At 49.5% G+C, this 12,608-nt stretch overlaps 1 protein-coding gene across 3 annotated transcripts in view; it reads left to right on the top strand.

Moving 5' to 3' along the window:
- Nucleotides 1-12,608, top strand: part of LOC124038636 (golgin subfamily A member 4-like) — a 57,514-nt gene that overhangs the window by 25,917 nt on the left and 18,989 nt on the right. For all 3 annotated transcript variants that reach the window (XM_046354720.1, XM_046354719.1, XM_046354721.1), the window contains exons 16-18: nt 3,868-3,998; nt 5,668-5,757; nt 11,943-12,032. In XM_046354720.1, the coding sequence (XP_046210676.1) occupies nt 3,868-3,998; nt 5,668-5,757; nt 11,943-12,032 (311 nt within the window). The remainder of the gene's footprint in view (nt 1-3,867; nt 3,999-5,667; nt 5,758-11,942; nt 12,033-12,608) is intronic.

Below are 12,608 nucleotides of genomic sequence, written 5' to 3'. Positions count from 1 at the left end.
GGTGTCCTTGTAGGACTCATTTGAATATTTTTTTCTAGATTAAATTAAATTAATTTGAAAGATGAGTGACTTTTCAGACAGAACAGTAGGGGTGAAATAGAGGTTAAGAAACAGTCTCTTTCTGAATGAATCACCATATGTTTTCACTGTAGTCCAGTCATTCACACTGCATTCCAATAGCGGAAGTGAGTGACTGGTTTGGAATATGTGAATTTCAAGGTCTACTTCGTGCTTAGATTCTGGGCCCGTATTCAAAAACCGCATCAGAGTAGGAGTGTTAAATCTGATTGCGCATTGTCCATTTCAACCTTTTCAGTATGATCAAAAAATGTGGTCAGATGAAGCAGATGCTAAGATACATGACTATTTTGCAAGCAAAGGCTGGAATATGTTCTGGGATTATTCCAATGGCATTGAGGAGTACACCTCATCTGTCATTGGCTTCATCAAAAACTGCATCGTCCCCACTCAGATAGTACGTACATACCCCAACCAGGAGCCATGGATTACAGGCAGTATCCACACTAAGCTAAAGGCTAGAGCTGCCGCTTTCAAGGTGCAGGACTCTAACCCTGAAGCTTATAAGAAATCTGCTATGCCCTCCGACAAACCATCAAACAGGCAAGCATCAATACAGGACTAAGATCGAATCGTACGACATCGGCTCTGACGGTCATCGGATATGGCATGGCCTGCAAACCATTACAGACGACAAAGGGTCTGTAATACCGTGTCTGTAATACCAACATGCTTTAAGCAGACCACCATAGTGCCTGTGCCCAAGAACACTAAGGTAACCTGCCTAAATGACTCCTAGAAACCCGAAACCCATGCCAATTGTCATTCCGCCCCAACAGATCAACAGATGATGCAGTCTCTATTGCACTCCACACTGCCCTTTCCCACCTGGACAAAAGGAACACCTACGTGAAAATGCTACTCATTTACTACAGCTCAGCGTTCAACATCATAGTGCCCTCAAAGCTCATCAATAAGCTAAGGATCCTGGGACTAAACACCTCCATCTGCAACTGGACCTCCTGACGGGCTGCCCCCAGGTGGTATGGGTAGGTAACAACACATCCGCCACGCTGATCCTCAACACAGGGGCCACTCAGGGGTGCGTGCTCAGCCCCCTCCTGTACTCCCTGTTCACCCACGACTGCAAGGCCAGGCACGACTACAACACCATCATTAAATTTGCTGTTGACACAACAGCGGTAGGCCTGATCATCGACAACAATGAGACCGGGATGAGGTCAGAGACCTGGCCGTGTGGTTCCGGGACAACAACCTCTCCCTCAACGTGATTAAGACAAAGGAGATGATTGTGGACTACAGGAAAAAGAGGACCGAGAGGATCGAGCACCTTCTCATTGACGGGGCTGCAGTGGAGCAGGTTGAGAGATTCAATTTCCTTGGTGTCCACATCACCAACAAACTAACATGGTCTACACGACTGTCTTGGTCCAAGCACACCAAGACAGTCGTGAAGAGGGCACGACAAAACCTATTCCCCCTCAGGAGACTGAAAGGATTTGGCATGGGTCCTCAGATCCTCAAAAGGTTTTACAGCTGCACCATCGAGAGCATCCTGACTTGTTGCATCACTGCCTGGTATGGCAACTGCTCGGCCTCCGACCGCAAGGCACTACAGAAGGTAGTGCGTACGGCCCAGTACTTCACTGGGGCCAAGCTTCCTGTCATCCAGGACTTCTATACCAGGCGGTGTCAGAGGCAGGCCCTAAAGATTGTCAGACTCCAGCCACCCTAGTCATTGACTGTTCTCCCTGCTACCACACGGCAAGCGGTACTGGAGCGCCAAGTCTCGGTCCAAGAGGCTTCTAAACAGCTTATTCTATCCCCCAAGCCATAAGACTCCTGAACATCTAATCAAATGACTACCGAGACTTTGCATTGCCACTCTCTGTTGTCATCTATGCATAGTCACTTTATTTAACTCTACCTACATGTACATACTACCTCAGCTAACCGGTTCCCCCGCACATTGACTCTGTACCGGCACACCCCTGTGTATATATACAGTGGAGAGAACAAGTATTTGATACACTGCCGATTTTGCAGGTTTCCCTACTTACAAAGCATGTAGAGGTACACTTCAACTATGAGAGACGGAATCTAAAACAAAAATCCAAAAAATCACATTGTATGATTTTTAAGTAATTAATTAGCATTTTATTGCATGACATAAGTATTTGATACATCAGTAAAGCAAAACTTAATATTTGATACAGTAACCTTTTTGCAATTACAGAGATCATATGTTTCCTGTAGTTCTTGACCAGGTTTGCACACACTGCAGCAGTGATTTTGGCCCACTCCTCCATACAGACCTCCAGATCCTTCAGGTTTCGGGGCTGGGCAATACGGACTTTCAGCTCTATCCAAAGATTTTCTATTGGGTTCAGGTCTGGAGACTGGCTAGGCCACTCCAGGACCTTGAGATGCTTCTTACGGAGCCACTCCTTAGTTACCCTGGCTGTGTGTTTCGGGTCGTTGTCATGCTGGAAGACCCAGCCACGACCCATCTTCAATGCTCTTACTGAGGGAAGGAGGTTGTTGGCCATGATCTCACGATACATGGCCCCATCCATCCTCCCCTCAATACGGTGCAGTCGTCCTGTCCCCTTTGCAGAAAAGCATCCCCAAAGAACAATGTTTCCACCTAAATGCTTCACGGTTGGGATGGTGTTCTTGGGGTTGTACTCATCCTTCTTCCTCCAAACACGGCGAGTGGAGTTTAGACCAAAAAGCTCTATTTTTGTCTCATCAGACCACATGGCATTCTCCCATTCCTCCTCTGGATCATCCAAATGGCCATTGGCAAACTTTAGACGGGCCTGGACATGCGCTTGCTTGAGCAGGGGGACCTTGCGTGCACTGCAGGATTTTAATCCATTACGGCGTTGTGTGTTACTAATGGTTTTCTTTGAGACTGTGGTCCCAGCTCTCTTCAGGTCATTGACCAGGTCCTGCCGTGTAGTCCTGGGCTGATCCCTCACCTTCCACATGATCATTGATGCCCCATGAGGTGAGATCTTGCATGGAGCCCCAGACCGAGGGTGATTGACCGTCAACTTGAACTTCTTCCATTTTCTAATAATTGCGCCAACAGTTGTTGCCTTCTCACCAAGCTGCTTGCCTATTGTCCTGTAGCCCATCCCAGCCTTGTGCAGGTCTACAATTGTATCCCTGATGTCCTTACACAGCTCTCTGTTCTTGGCCATTGTGGAGAGGATGGAGTCTGTTTGAGTGTGTGGACAGGTCTTTTATACAGGTAACAAGTTCAAACAGGTGCAGTTAATACAGGTAATGAGTGGAGAACAGGAGGGCTTCTTAAAGAAAAACTAACAGGTCTGTGAGAGCTGGAATTCTTACTGGTTGGTAGGTGATCAAATACTTATGTCATGCAATAAAATGCAAATTAATTACTTAAAAATCATACAATGTGATTTTCTGGATTTTTGTTTTAGATTCCGTCTCTCACAGTTGAAGTGTACCTATGATAAAAAATGACAGACCTTTACATGCTTTGTAAGTAGGAAAACTTGTGTATCAAATACTTGTTCTCCCCACTGTATATATATATATATTTTTTAATTTATTTTTTACTGCTTCTCTATAATTACTTTTACTTTTCTCTCTTCTTATCTGTATTTATTTTAACTGCACTGACGTTTAGGGGCTTGTAAGTAAGTGTTTCACTGTAAGGTTAGATCAAATTATCAAACTGGTTGTATTCGGCACATGTAACTAATACAATTTCATCTGATCTAAAAAGCCAAACTGATCCTATATCAGCACTCCTCCTCTTTCCTCACTCCTCCTCTCTTCTCCACCAACCAGGGAAGGCCCAGAGCGTGGAGGTGGAGCTTATGGACAGCCATCGGGAGGAGACCAATCAGCTCCAGAAGGTGATCATCCAGAAAGATGATGACTTAAACAAAACGGTCCAACGATATGAGCAGGTCCTCCAGGTACAGTACGAATCAATAACACAATGTAATAATATTGTAGTTCCTATGTAACTAGAACTTTATTACTACAGCTATTACTGTGTAGCTACGTAGACCGTGCAATTTAACGTGTATGGTTAGATTAGACTATTGACATGAATCATTATACACAGACTAACTGGTTTGCTTTTAGGAAGTAGATTACCAGTAGGAGTTACTGGCCCAACATTAGGACGGTTTTCCTCAGAATAATCTGTCCGCTTCCTGTTTTGTTTCCATGCCATGATTCTCAGAGTATTGTGATACAAGTATTGTGAAAACACTAGTCCGCACTATCATATGGAAACTCCTATCAGTTCCTGACATATTTTTCAGCTTTGAACTTTAAAGGAAAAGTACATGTACTCCACCCATCCTCATAAAACTATTACTGACATGGAACCACCTCCCTCCTGTCAGTCTCTAGCAGTCTTCATTTTGGCAGCTATTTTAGATTTAGTCTTAAATACTTTTTAGTCTTCGTCACATTTTAGTAATGTCATCCTTTGTTAGTTTTAGTTATTATCAGTCGACTAAAACTCTGGACAATTTTAGCCTAGTTTTAAGTCATTCACATGGCCTTTTCCAGCTATGCCCTCATAAAGCTGGCAACATTGATATTGTTACCAATGCCAGCCATAATTAACCATAAAGGTTATAAAGACTTGGCTACAGGTTAAACAATTTACAGCTCTGATTTTCTCCCCATCTTAACTGTCAAGGGTGGTAAATAAGTGGTTTCCTTAAAAAGCAGAGAGTTTGAGCTTTACAAAAATATTTTACTTTAGTCCTAATATTCAACAAATAGCATTTGTTTTTCATTTGCAGACCACGGCATGGTAGTGGCAACACAGATGAATGAATAACTGCACACATGGGAAAGTAGAGCTTCTGATGTAATCAAGGCAAAAATACCCTAAATGAAATTAAGAGAGCGGAAACATTGTTTCTAGTTGAGGTTAGCTACAAATCCAATGTCCTGGCTTCACATCAGTTGAAAAGATTGACGAGTGACTGAAGAGACCGCCTGGGAGCTGTGTGGGAGAGCCGGGCAGATCAGCTCAGTCAAACCGCACCACTGAAAGATGTCCATTCTGCCAGTGAGAGGATTGCTTGAAATATTCTGCATGCTTCTGATTGGACAACAGATGAAAAGGAGCTCCATGTCAAATCAAATGTCCATTAGTCACGTGGAATTCTCAGCTCTTCACATTTCTGTCAACTAAAAGTCATTTGTAATAGTAGTTTTTTTCCCACATAGATTTCATCAGGAAAAATAGGTTGTTGAGGATTGGCTAAAGTAAAAGCTTTCTTCTCCCACTCATCACCAGATATAATTAAAGTAGGGAGGCCTGAAGTAGAGTAACACGGACTGACAATACTGTGATATCAGACTATACTGATCCACACTGAAGGGCTTTTAGCTGAATTATTTGTGACAAAATAAACAACAAATAATATGTGGAGACAAAGAACTTTATAAAAAAAATATTGACAAAAAGAAGAAAAAGGGTACGTTTTTGGCAACTAATGCCGTTTTTGAGTATTTTGTAAGAGATGTGGTGCCTGTAATCCAAGTCACTGGGAGGCTGTGGTTGGAAATGACTGTAGGAAATGACTAGCTGTGATTTTCCTTTTTCTTCCCGTCAAGAATCGAGAGGAGGAGATGGGGGACAGAGTGTGTCAGGTACAGAAAAAGCTGGAGGACCTGCAGGCAAGGACCCACAGCGCCAGTGGAGAGGTACAGTATCTCAGTTCATCCATGTTTACAGGGTGAAGCAAGCAGCACAGCTAGAAAAATACAGTAGCATTAGCCGCAGAGCACTGGTTGCTTGGCTCACTCCTACCAGATTCAAACCGGCAACCCTCTGGTTACTGGCCTGCCTATTTTAACTTTGAGGATATCGCCACTCCCATCACTACAGGTTAACCGGTTTACACAGACTGTATTTAATTTACCCCCGCAGACAGGATGTCAAGAGGATGACATATCTGTGGTATTTTCCCACCGACTGTGTGTCCCAAATGACTCACTAGTCCCTATTTAGTGCACTACTTTGGACCAGAACCCATAGATCTCTGGCCAAAAGTAGTGCACTATAAAGGGAATAGGATGGTATTTGGGACACGACCACCGACTGCGCAGATGCTAGAAACTAATGGTACGTGTCCCACATGGCACCATTTTCTCTATATAGACTGGAGCCTGTGTTTCAATACAGTGTTTTTTAGTCGGCTTGGATTGGATAGCTGACATTCACAATGGGTTTCTGTTGAAGCAATACAGTAATACAGTTTCCTGCTCGCCCCCCTCACAAAGGACACACACACACTAACAGACAGACACACCTCCACACCAACTGCAATTGTGTTGACCCAACCTCTCTGTGGACCTCTATTTGAAACACCCATGTGTCTGACGGAAGAAAGATTACTGGTTCAGTGTGGAAAGTTAAGCCAGTCGACATAGGCCTACTCTCAGGTCCTTTATAAGTTCCAGTTCTAAAAGAGATGAACAGTTTTGTTTCACCAATCTTCTACTTAGTTGTGGAGGAAAACGTCTGTCTGTCTGTCTGTCTGTCTGTCTGTCTGTCTGTCTGTCTGTCTGTCTGTCTGTCTGTCTGTCTGTCGGTGTGGGGGTGTCTGTGTGTGGGTGTGGGTGTATGTCTGTCTTTGCGCCTGTGTTGGTGTCTGTGTGCACCTGTCTGTGTTTGTGTGCGCCTGTCTGTGTGTGCCTGTCTGTCTCTGTGCGCCTGTCTGTCTCTGTGCGCCTGTCTGTGTCTGTGTGTGTGTGTGCGCCTGTCTGTGTGTGTGCGCCTGTCTGTGTGTGTGCGCCTGTCTGTCTGTGTGTGTGCGCCTGTCTGTGTGTGTGCACCTGTCTGTCTGTGTGTGTGCACCTGTCTGTCTGTGTGTGTGCACCTGTCTGTCTGTGTGTATGCGCCTGTCTGTCTGTGTGTGCGCGCCTGTCTGTGTGTGTGTGCGTGCGCCTGTGTGTGTGTGTGTGCGCCTGCCTGTCTGTGTGTGTGCGCCTGCCTGTCTGTGTGTGTGCGCGTGCGCCTGTCTGTGCGCGTGCGCCTGTCTGTGTGTGTCTGTGTGCGCCTGTCTGTGTGTGTCTGTGTGCGCCTGTCTGTGTTTGTGTGCGCCTGTCTGTGTTTGTGTGCGCCTGTCTGTGTCTGTGTGCGCCTGTCTGTGTCTGTGTGCGCCTGTCTGTCTCTGTGCGCCTGTCTGTCTCTGTGCGCCTGTCTGTGTGTGTGTGTGTGCGCCTGTCTGTGTGTGTGCGCCTGTCTGTGTGTGTGCGCCTGTCTGTGTGTGTGCGCCTGTCTGTGTGTGCGCGCCTGTCTGTGTGTGTGTGCGCGCCTGTCTGTGTGTGTGTGCGCGCCTGTCTGTGTGTGTGTGCGCGCCTGACTGTGTGTGTGTGCGCGCCTGTCTGTGTGTGTGTGTGTGCACGCCTGTGTGTCTGTGTGCGCCTGCCTGTCTGTGTGTGTGCGTGCGCGCCTGTCTGTGTGCGCCTGTCTGTGTGCGTGTGTGTGTGCGCCTGTCTGTGTGCGTGTGTGTGTGCGCCTGTCTGTGTGTGTGCGCGCCTGTGTGTGTATGTGCGCCTGTGTGTGTGTGTGCGCCTGTCTGTCTGTGTGTGTGTGTCTGTGTGTGTGCGCCTGTTTGTGTGTGTACGCCTGTCTGTGAGTGTACGCCTGTCTGTGTGTGTGCGACAGTATGTGTGTGTGCGACAGTGTGTGTGTGTGTGTGTGCGACAGGTGCGCCTGTCTGTCTGTCTGTGTGTGTGTGTGTGTGTGTGTGTGTGTGTGTGTGTGTGTGTGTGTGTGTGTGTGTGTGTGTGTGTGCCTGTGTGTGTGTGTGTGTGCGCCTGTCTGTGTGTGTGTGTGTACAGTATGTGTGTGTGTGTGTGTGCGCGCCTGTCTGTGTGTGTGCGACAGTATGTGTGTGTGTGTGTGTGTGTGCGACACAGTGTGTGTGTGTGTGTGTGTGTGTGTGTGTGTGCGCCTGTCTTTGTGTGTGTGTGTGCGCCTGTCTGTGTGTGTGTGTGCGCCTGTCTGTGTGTGTGTGTGTGCGTCTGTCTGTGTGTGCGCCAGTATGTGTGTGTGTGCGCCAGTATGTGTGTGTGTGCGACAGTATGTGTGTGTGTGCGACAGTATGTGTGTGTGTGCGACAGTATGTTTGTGTGTGTGTGCGACAGTATGTGTGTGTGCGCCTGTCTGTGTGTGTGCGCCTGTCTGTGTGTGCGACAGTATGTGTGTGCGCCTGTCTGTGTGCGCCTGTCTGTGTGTGTGTGTGTGTGTGCGCCTGTCTGTGTGCGCCTGTCTGTGTGTGTGTGTGTGTGCGCCTGTCTGTGTGCGCCTGTGTGTGTGTGTGTGTGTGCGCGCCTGTCTGTGTGTGTGTGTGCGCGCCTGTCTGTGTGCGCGCCTGTGTGTGTGTGCGCGCCTGTCTTTGTGTGTGTGTGTGCGCCTGTCTGTGTGTGTGTGTGCGCCTGTCTGTGTGTGTGTGTGCGCCTGTCTGTGTGTGCGCCAGTATGTGTGTGTGTGTGTGTGTGTGTGTGCGACAGTATGTGTGTGTGTGTGTGCGACAGTATGTGTGTGTGTGCCTGTCTGTGTGTGTGCGACAGTGTGTGTGTGCGTGTGCGACAGTATGTGTGTGTGCGCCTGTCTGTGTGTGTGCGCCTGTCTGTGTGTGTGCGCCTGTCTGTGTGTGTGCGCCTGTCTGTCTGTGTGTGTGCGCCTGTCTGTGTGTGTGCACCTGTCTGTCTGTGTGTGTGCACCTGTCTGTCTGTGTGTGTGCACCTGTCTGTCTGTGTGTATGCGCCTGTCTGTCTGTGTGTGCGCGCCTGTCTGTGTGTGTGTGTGTGCGCCTGTGTGTGTGTGTGTGCGCCTGCCTGTCTGTGTGTGTGCGCCTGCCTGTCTGTGTGTGTGCGCGTGCGCCTGTCTGTGCGCGTGCGCCTGTCTGTGTGTGTCTGTGTGCGCCTGTCTGTGTGTGTCTGTGTGCGCCTGTCTGTGTTTGTGTGCGCCTGTCTGTGTTTGTGTGCGCCTGTCTGTGTCTGTGTGCGCCTGTCTGTGTCTGTGTGCGCCTGTCTGTGTCTGTGTGCGCCTGTCTGTCTCTGTGCGCCTGTCTGTCTCTGTGCGCCTGTCTGTGTGTGTGTGTGTGCGCCTGTCTGTGTGTGCGCGCCTGTCTGTGTGTGTGTGCGCGCCTGTCTGTGTGTGTGTGCGCGCCTGACTGTGTGTGTGTGCGCGCCTGTCTGTGTGTGTGTGTGTGCACGCCTGTGTGTCTGTGTGCGCCTGCCTGTCTGTGTGTGTGCGTGCGCGCCTGTCTGTGTGCGCCTGTCTGTGTGTGTGTGTGCGCCTGTCTGTGTGCGTGTGTGTGTGCGCCTGTCTGTGTGTGTGTGCGCCTGTCTGTGTGTGTGCGCGCCTGTGTGTGTATGTGCGCCTGTGTGTGTGTGTGCGCCTGTCTGTCTGTGTGTGTGCGCCTGTGTGTCTGTGTGTGTGCGCCTGTCTGTGTGTGTACGCCTGTCTGTGAGTGTACGCCTGTCTGTGTGTGTGCGACAGTATGTGTGTGTGCGACAGTGTGTGTGTGTGTGTGTGCGACAGGTGCGCCTGTCTGTGTGTGCGCCTGTCTGTGTGTGTGTGTGTGTGTGCGCCTGTGTGTGTGTGTGCGTGCGTGTGTGTGTGTGTGTGTGTGTGTGTGTGTGTGTGTGTGTGTGTGTGTGCGCGCGACAGTATGTGTGTGTGTGTGTGTGTGTGCGACAGTGTGTGTGTGTGTGTGTGTGCGACAGTATGTGTGTGTGTGTGCGCCTGTCTTTGTGTGTGTGTGTGCGCCTGTCTTTGTGTGTGTGTGTGCGCCTGTCTGTGTGTGTGTGTGTGCGTCTGTCTGTGTGTGCGCCAGTATGTGTGTGTGTGCGCCAGTATGTGTGTGTGTGTGTGCGACAGTATGTGTGTGTGTGCGACAGTATGTGTGTGTGTGCGACAGTATGTGTGTGTGCGACAGTATGTTTGTGTGTGTGTGCGACAGTATGTGTGTGTGCGCCTGTCTGTGTGTGTGCGCCTGTCTGTGTGTGCGACAGTATGTGTGTGCGCCTGTCTGTGTGCGCCTGTCTGTGTGTGTGTGTGTGTGTGCGCCTGTCTGTGTGCGCCTGTCTGTGTGTGTGTGTGTGTGCGCGCCTGTCTGTGTGCGCCTGTCTGTGTGTGTGTGTGTGTGCGCGCCTGTCTGTGTGTGTGTGTGCGCGCCTGTCTGTGTGTGTGTGTGTGCGCGCCTGTCTGTGTGTGTGTGCGCGCCTGTCTGTGTGTGTGTGTGCGCCTGTCTGTGTGTGTGTGTGCGCCTGTCTGTGTGTGTGTGTGCGCCTGTCTGTGTGTGCGCCAGTATGTGTGTGTGTGTGTGTGTGTGTGTGCGACAGTATGTGTGTGTGTGTGTGCGACAGTATGTGTGTGTGTGCCTGTCTGTGTGTGTGCGACAGTGTGTGTGTGCGTGTGCGACAGTATGTGTGTGTGCGCCTGTCTGTGTGTGTGTGCGCCTGTCTGTGTGTGTGTGTACCTGTCTGTGTGTGTGTGTGCGCCTGCCTGTCTGTGTGTGTGCGCCTGTCTGTATGTGTGCGCCTGTCTGTGTGTGTGTTTGTGTGCGCCTGTCTGTGTGTGTGTGTGTGCGCGCCTGTCTGTGTGTGTGTGTGTGCGCCTGTCTGTGTGTGTGTGTGCGCCTGTCTGTGTGTGTGTGTGCGCCTGTCTGTGTGTGTGTGTGCGCCTGTCTGTGTGTGTGTGTGTGTGTGTGTGTGTGTGTGTGTGTGTGTGTGTGTGTGTGTGTGTGTGTGTGTGTGTGTGTGTGTGTGTGTGTGTGTGTGTGTGTGTGCCTGTCTGTGTGTGTGTGTGTGTGTGTGTGTGTGTGTGTGTGTGTGTGTGTGTGTGTGTGTGTGTGTGTGTGTGTGTGTGTGTGTGTGTGTGTGTGTGTGTGTGTGACAGTATGTGTGTGTGTGTGTGCGACAGTATGTGTGTGTGTGCCTGTCTGTGTGTGTGCGACAGTGTGTGTGTGTGCGACAGTATGTGTGTGTGCGCCTGTCTGTGTGTGTGTGTACCTGTGTGTGTGTGCGCCTGCCTGTCTGTGTGTGTGCGCCTGTCTGTGTGTTTGTGTGCGCCTGTCTGTGTGCGCCTGTGTGCGCGTGTGTGTGTGTGTGTGCGCGCGCCTGTGTGTGTGTGCGCGCGCCTGTGTGTGTGTGCGCGCGCCTGTGTGTGTGCGCGCGCCTGTGTGTGTGTGTGTGTGTGTGTGTGTGTGTGTGTGTGTGTGTGTGTGTGTGCGACAGGTGCACCTGTCTGTGTGTGTGCGCCTGTCTGTGTGTGTGTGCCTGTCTGTGTGTGCGCGTGTGTGTGTGTGTCTGTGTGCGCTTGTCTGTGTGCGTGTGAGTGTGTGTGTGTGTGTGTGTGCGTGTGTGTGTGTGTGTGTGTGTGCGTGTGCCTGTGTGTGCGTGTGCCTGTGTGTGTGTGCGTGCGCCTGTCTGTGTGTGTGCGCCTGTCTGTGTGTGTGCGCGCCTGTCTGTGTGTGTGCGCGCCTGTCTGTGTGTGTGCGCGCCTGTCTGTGTGTGTGCGCCTGTCTGTTTGTGTGCGCCTGTCTGTGTGTGTGTGTGCGCCTGTCTGTGTGTGTGCGCCTGTCTGTGTGTGTGTGCGCCTGTCTGTCTGTGTGTGCGTGCGCCTGTTTCCAATAAGTATTGCACTATATATCCATGATTTACTCACACAATTCTCCTAGTCAAGTCACATGTACTTTATTGATACATTGTCCGGGTGAATCCCATTTGAGATTGGAATATCTTTTCAAGGGAGCTCTGAAACGATTCAAAAACCATTTCACCATTCGTTTAGGAGGAAGGTCTAAAACCAGACCTAAATGTCTGCAATGATTTGTTACTCATGTCTGTTATTGATGATCGTGTTGTTTCAGATGGGTGTGGAGGAGCTGCAGGCCCAGCTAGCTGAGAAGACCACCCTGCTGAGTGAGGCCAGGCTGAAGGAACAGCACTTTGTCGACAGGGTGAGTGTTAAGGGGTGATCACAGTACAGTACCAAGCCAAACCATACTCTGCTGGCTTGGAAGTGTCCTTTTCACATTGACCTATCCATTGTGGTTCCAGCAATTGTGGTGGTGTTATCAGGTTAGTCCAGTACAGCTTGGTTCAGTAGTGGTGTTGTTATCAGCTTGGTTCAGTAGTGGTGGTGTTATCAGGTAAGTCCAGTACAGCTTGGTTCAGTAGTGGTGGTGTTATCAGGTTAGTCCAGTACAGCTTGGTTCAGTAATGGTGGTGTTATCAGGTAAGTCCAGTACAGCTTGGTTCAGTAGTGGTGGTGTTATCAGGTTAGTCCAGTACAGCTTGGTTCAGTAGTGGTGTTGTTATTAGCTTTGTTCAGTAGTGGTGGTGTTATCAGGTAAGTCCAGTACAGCTTGGTTCAGTAGTGGTGGTGTTATCAGGTTAGTCCAGTACAGCTTGGTTCAGTAGTGGTGGTGTTATCAGGTTAGTCCAGTACAGCTTGGTTCAGTAGTGGTGGTGTTATCAGGTTAGTCCAGTACAGCTTGGTTCAGTAATGGTGGTGTTATCAGGTAAGTCCAGTA

This window comes from Oncorhynchus gorbuscha, linkage group LG06, assembly GCF_021184085.1.
Source record: "Oncorhynchus gorbuscha isolate QuinsamMale2020 ecotype Even-year linkage group LG06, OgorEven_v1.0, whole genome shotgun sequence".
NCBI classification, from domain to species: domain Eukaryota; kingdom Metazoa; phylum Chordata; class Actinopteri; order Salmoniformes; family Salmonidae; genus Oncorhynchus; species Oncorhynchus gorbuscha.
This window is presented reverse-complemented; position numbering and strand designations above follow the sequence as displayed.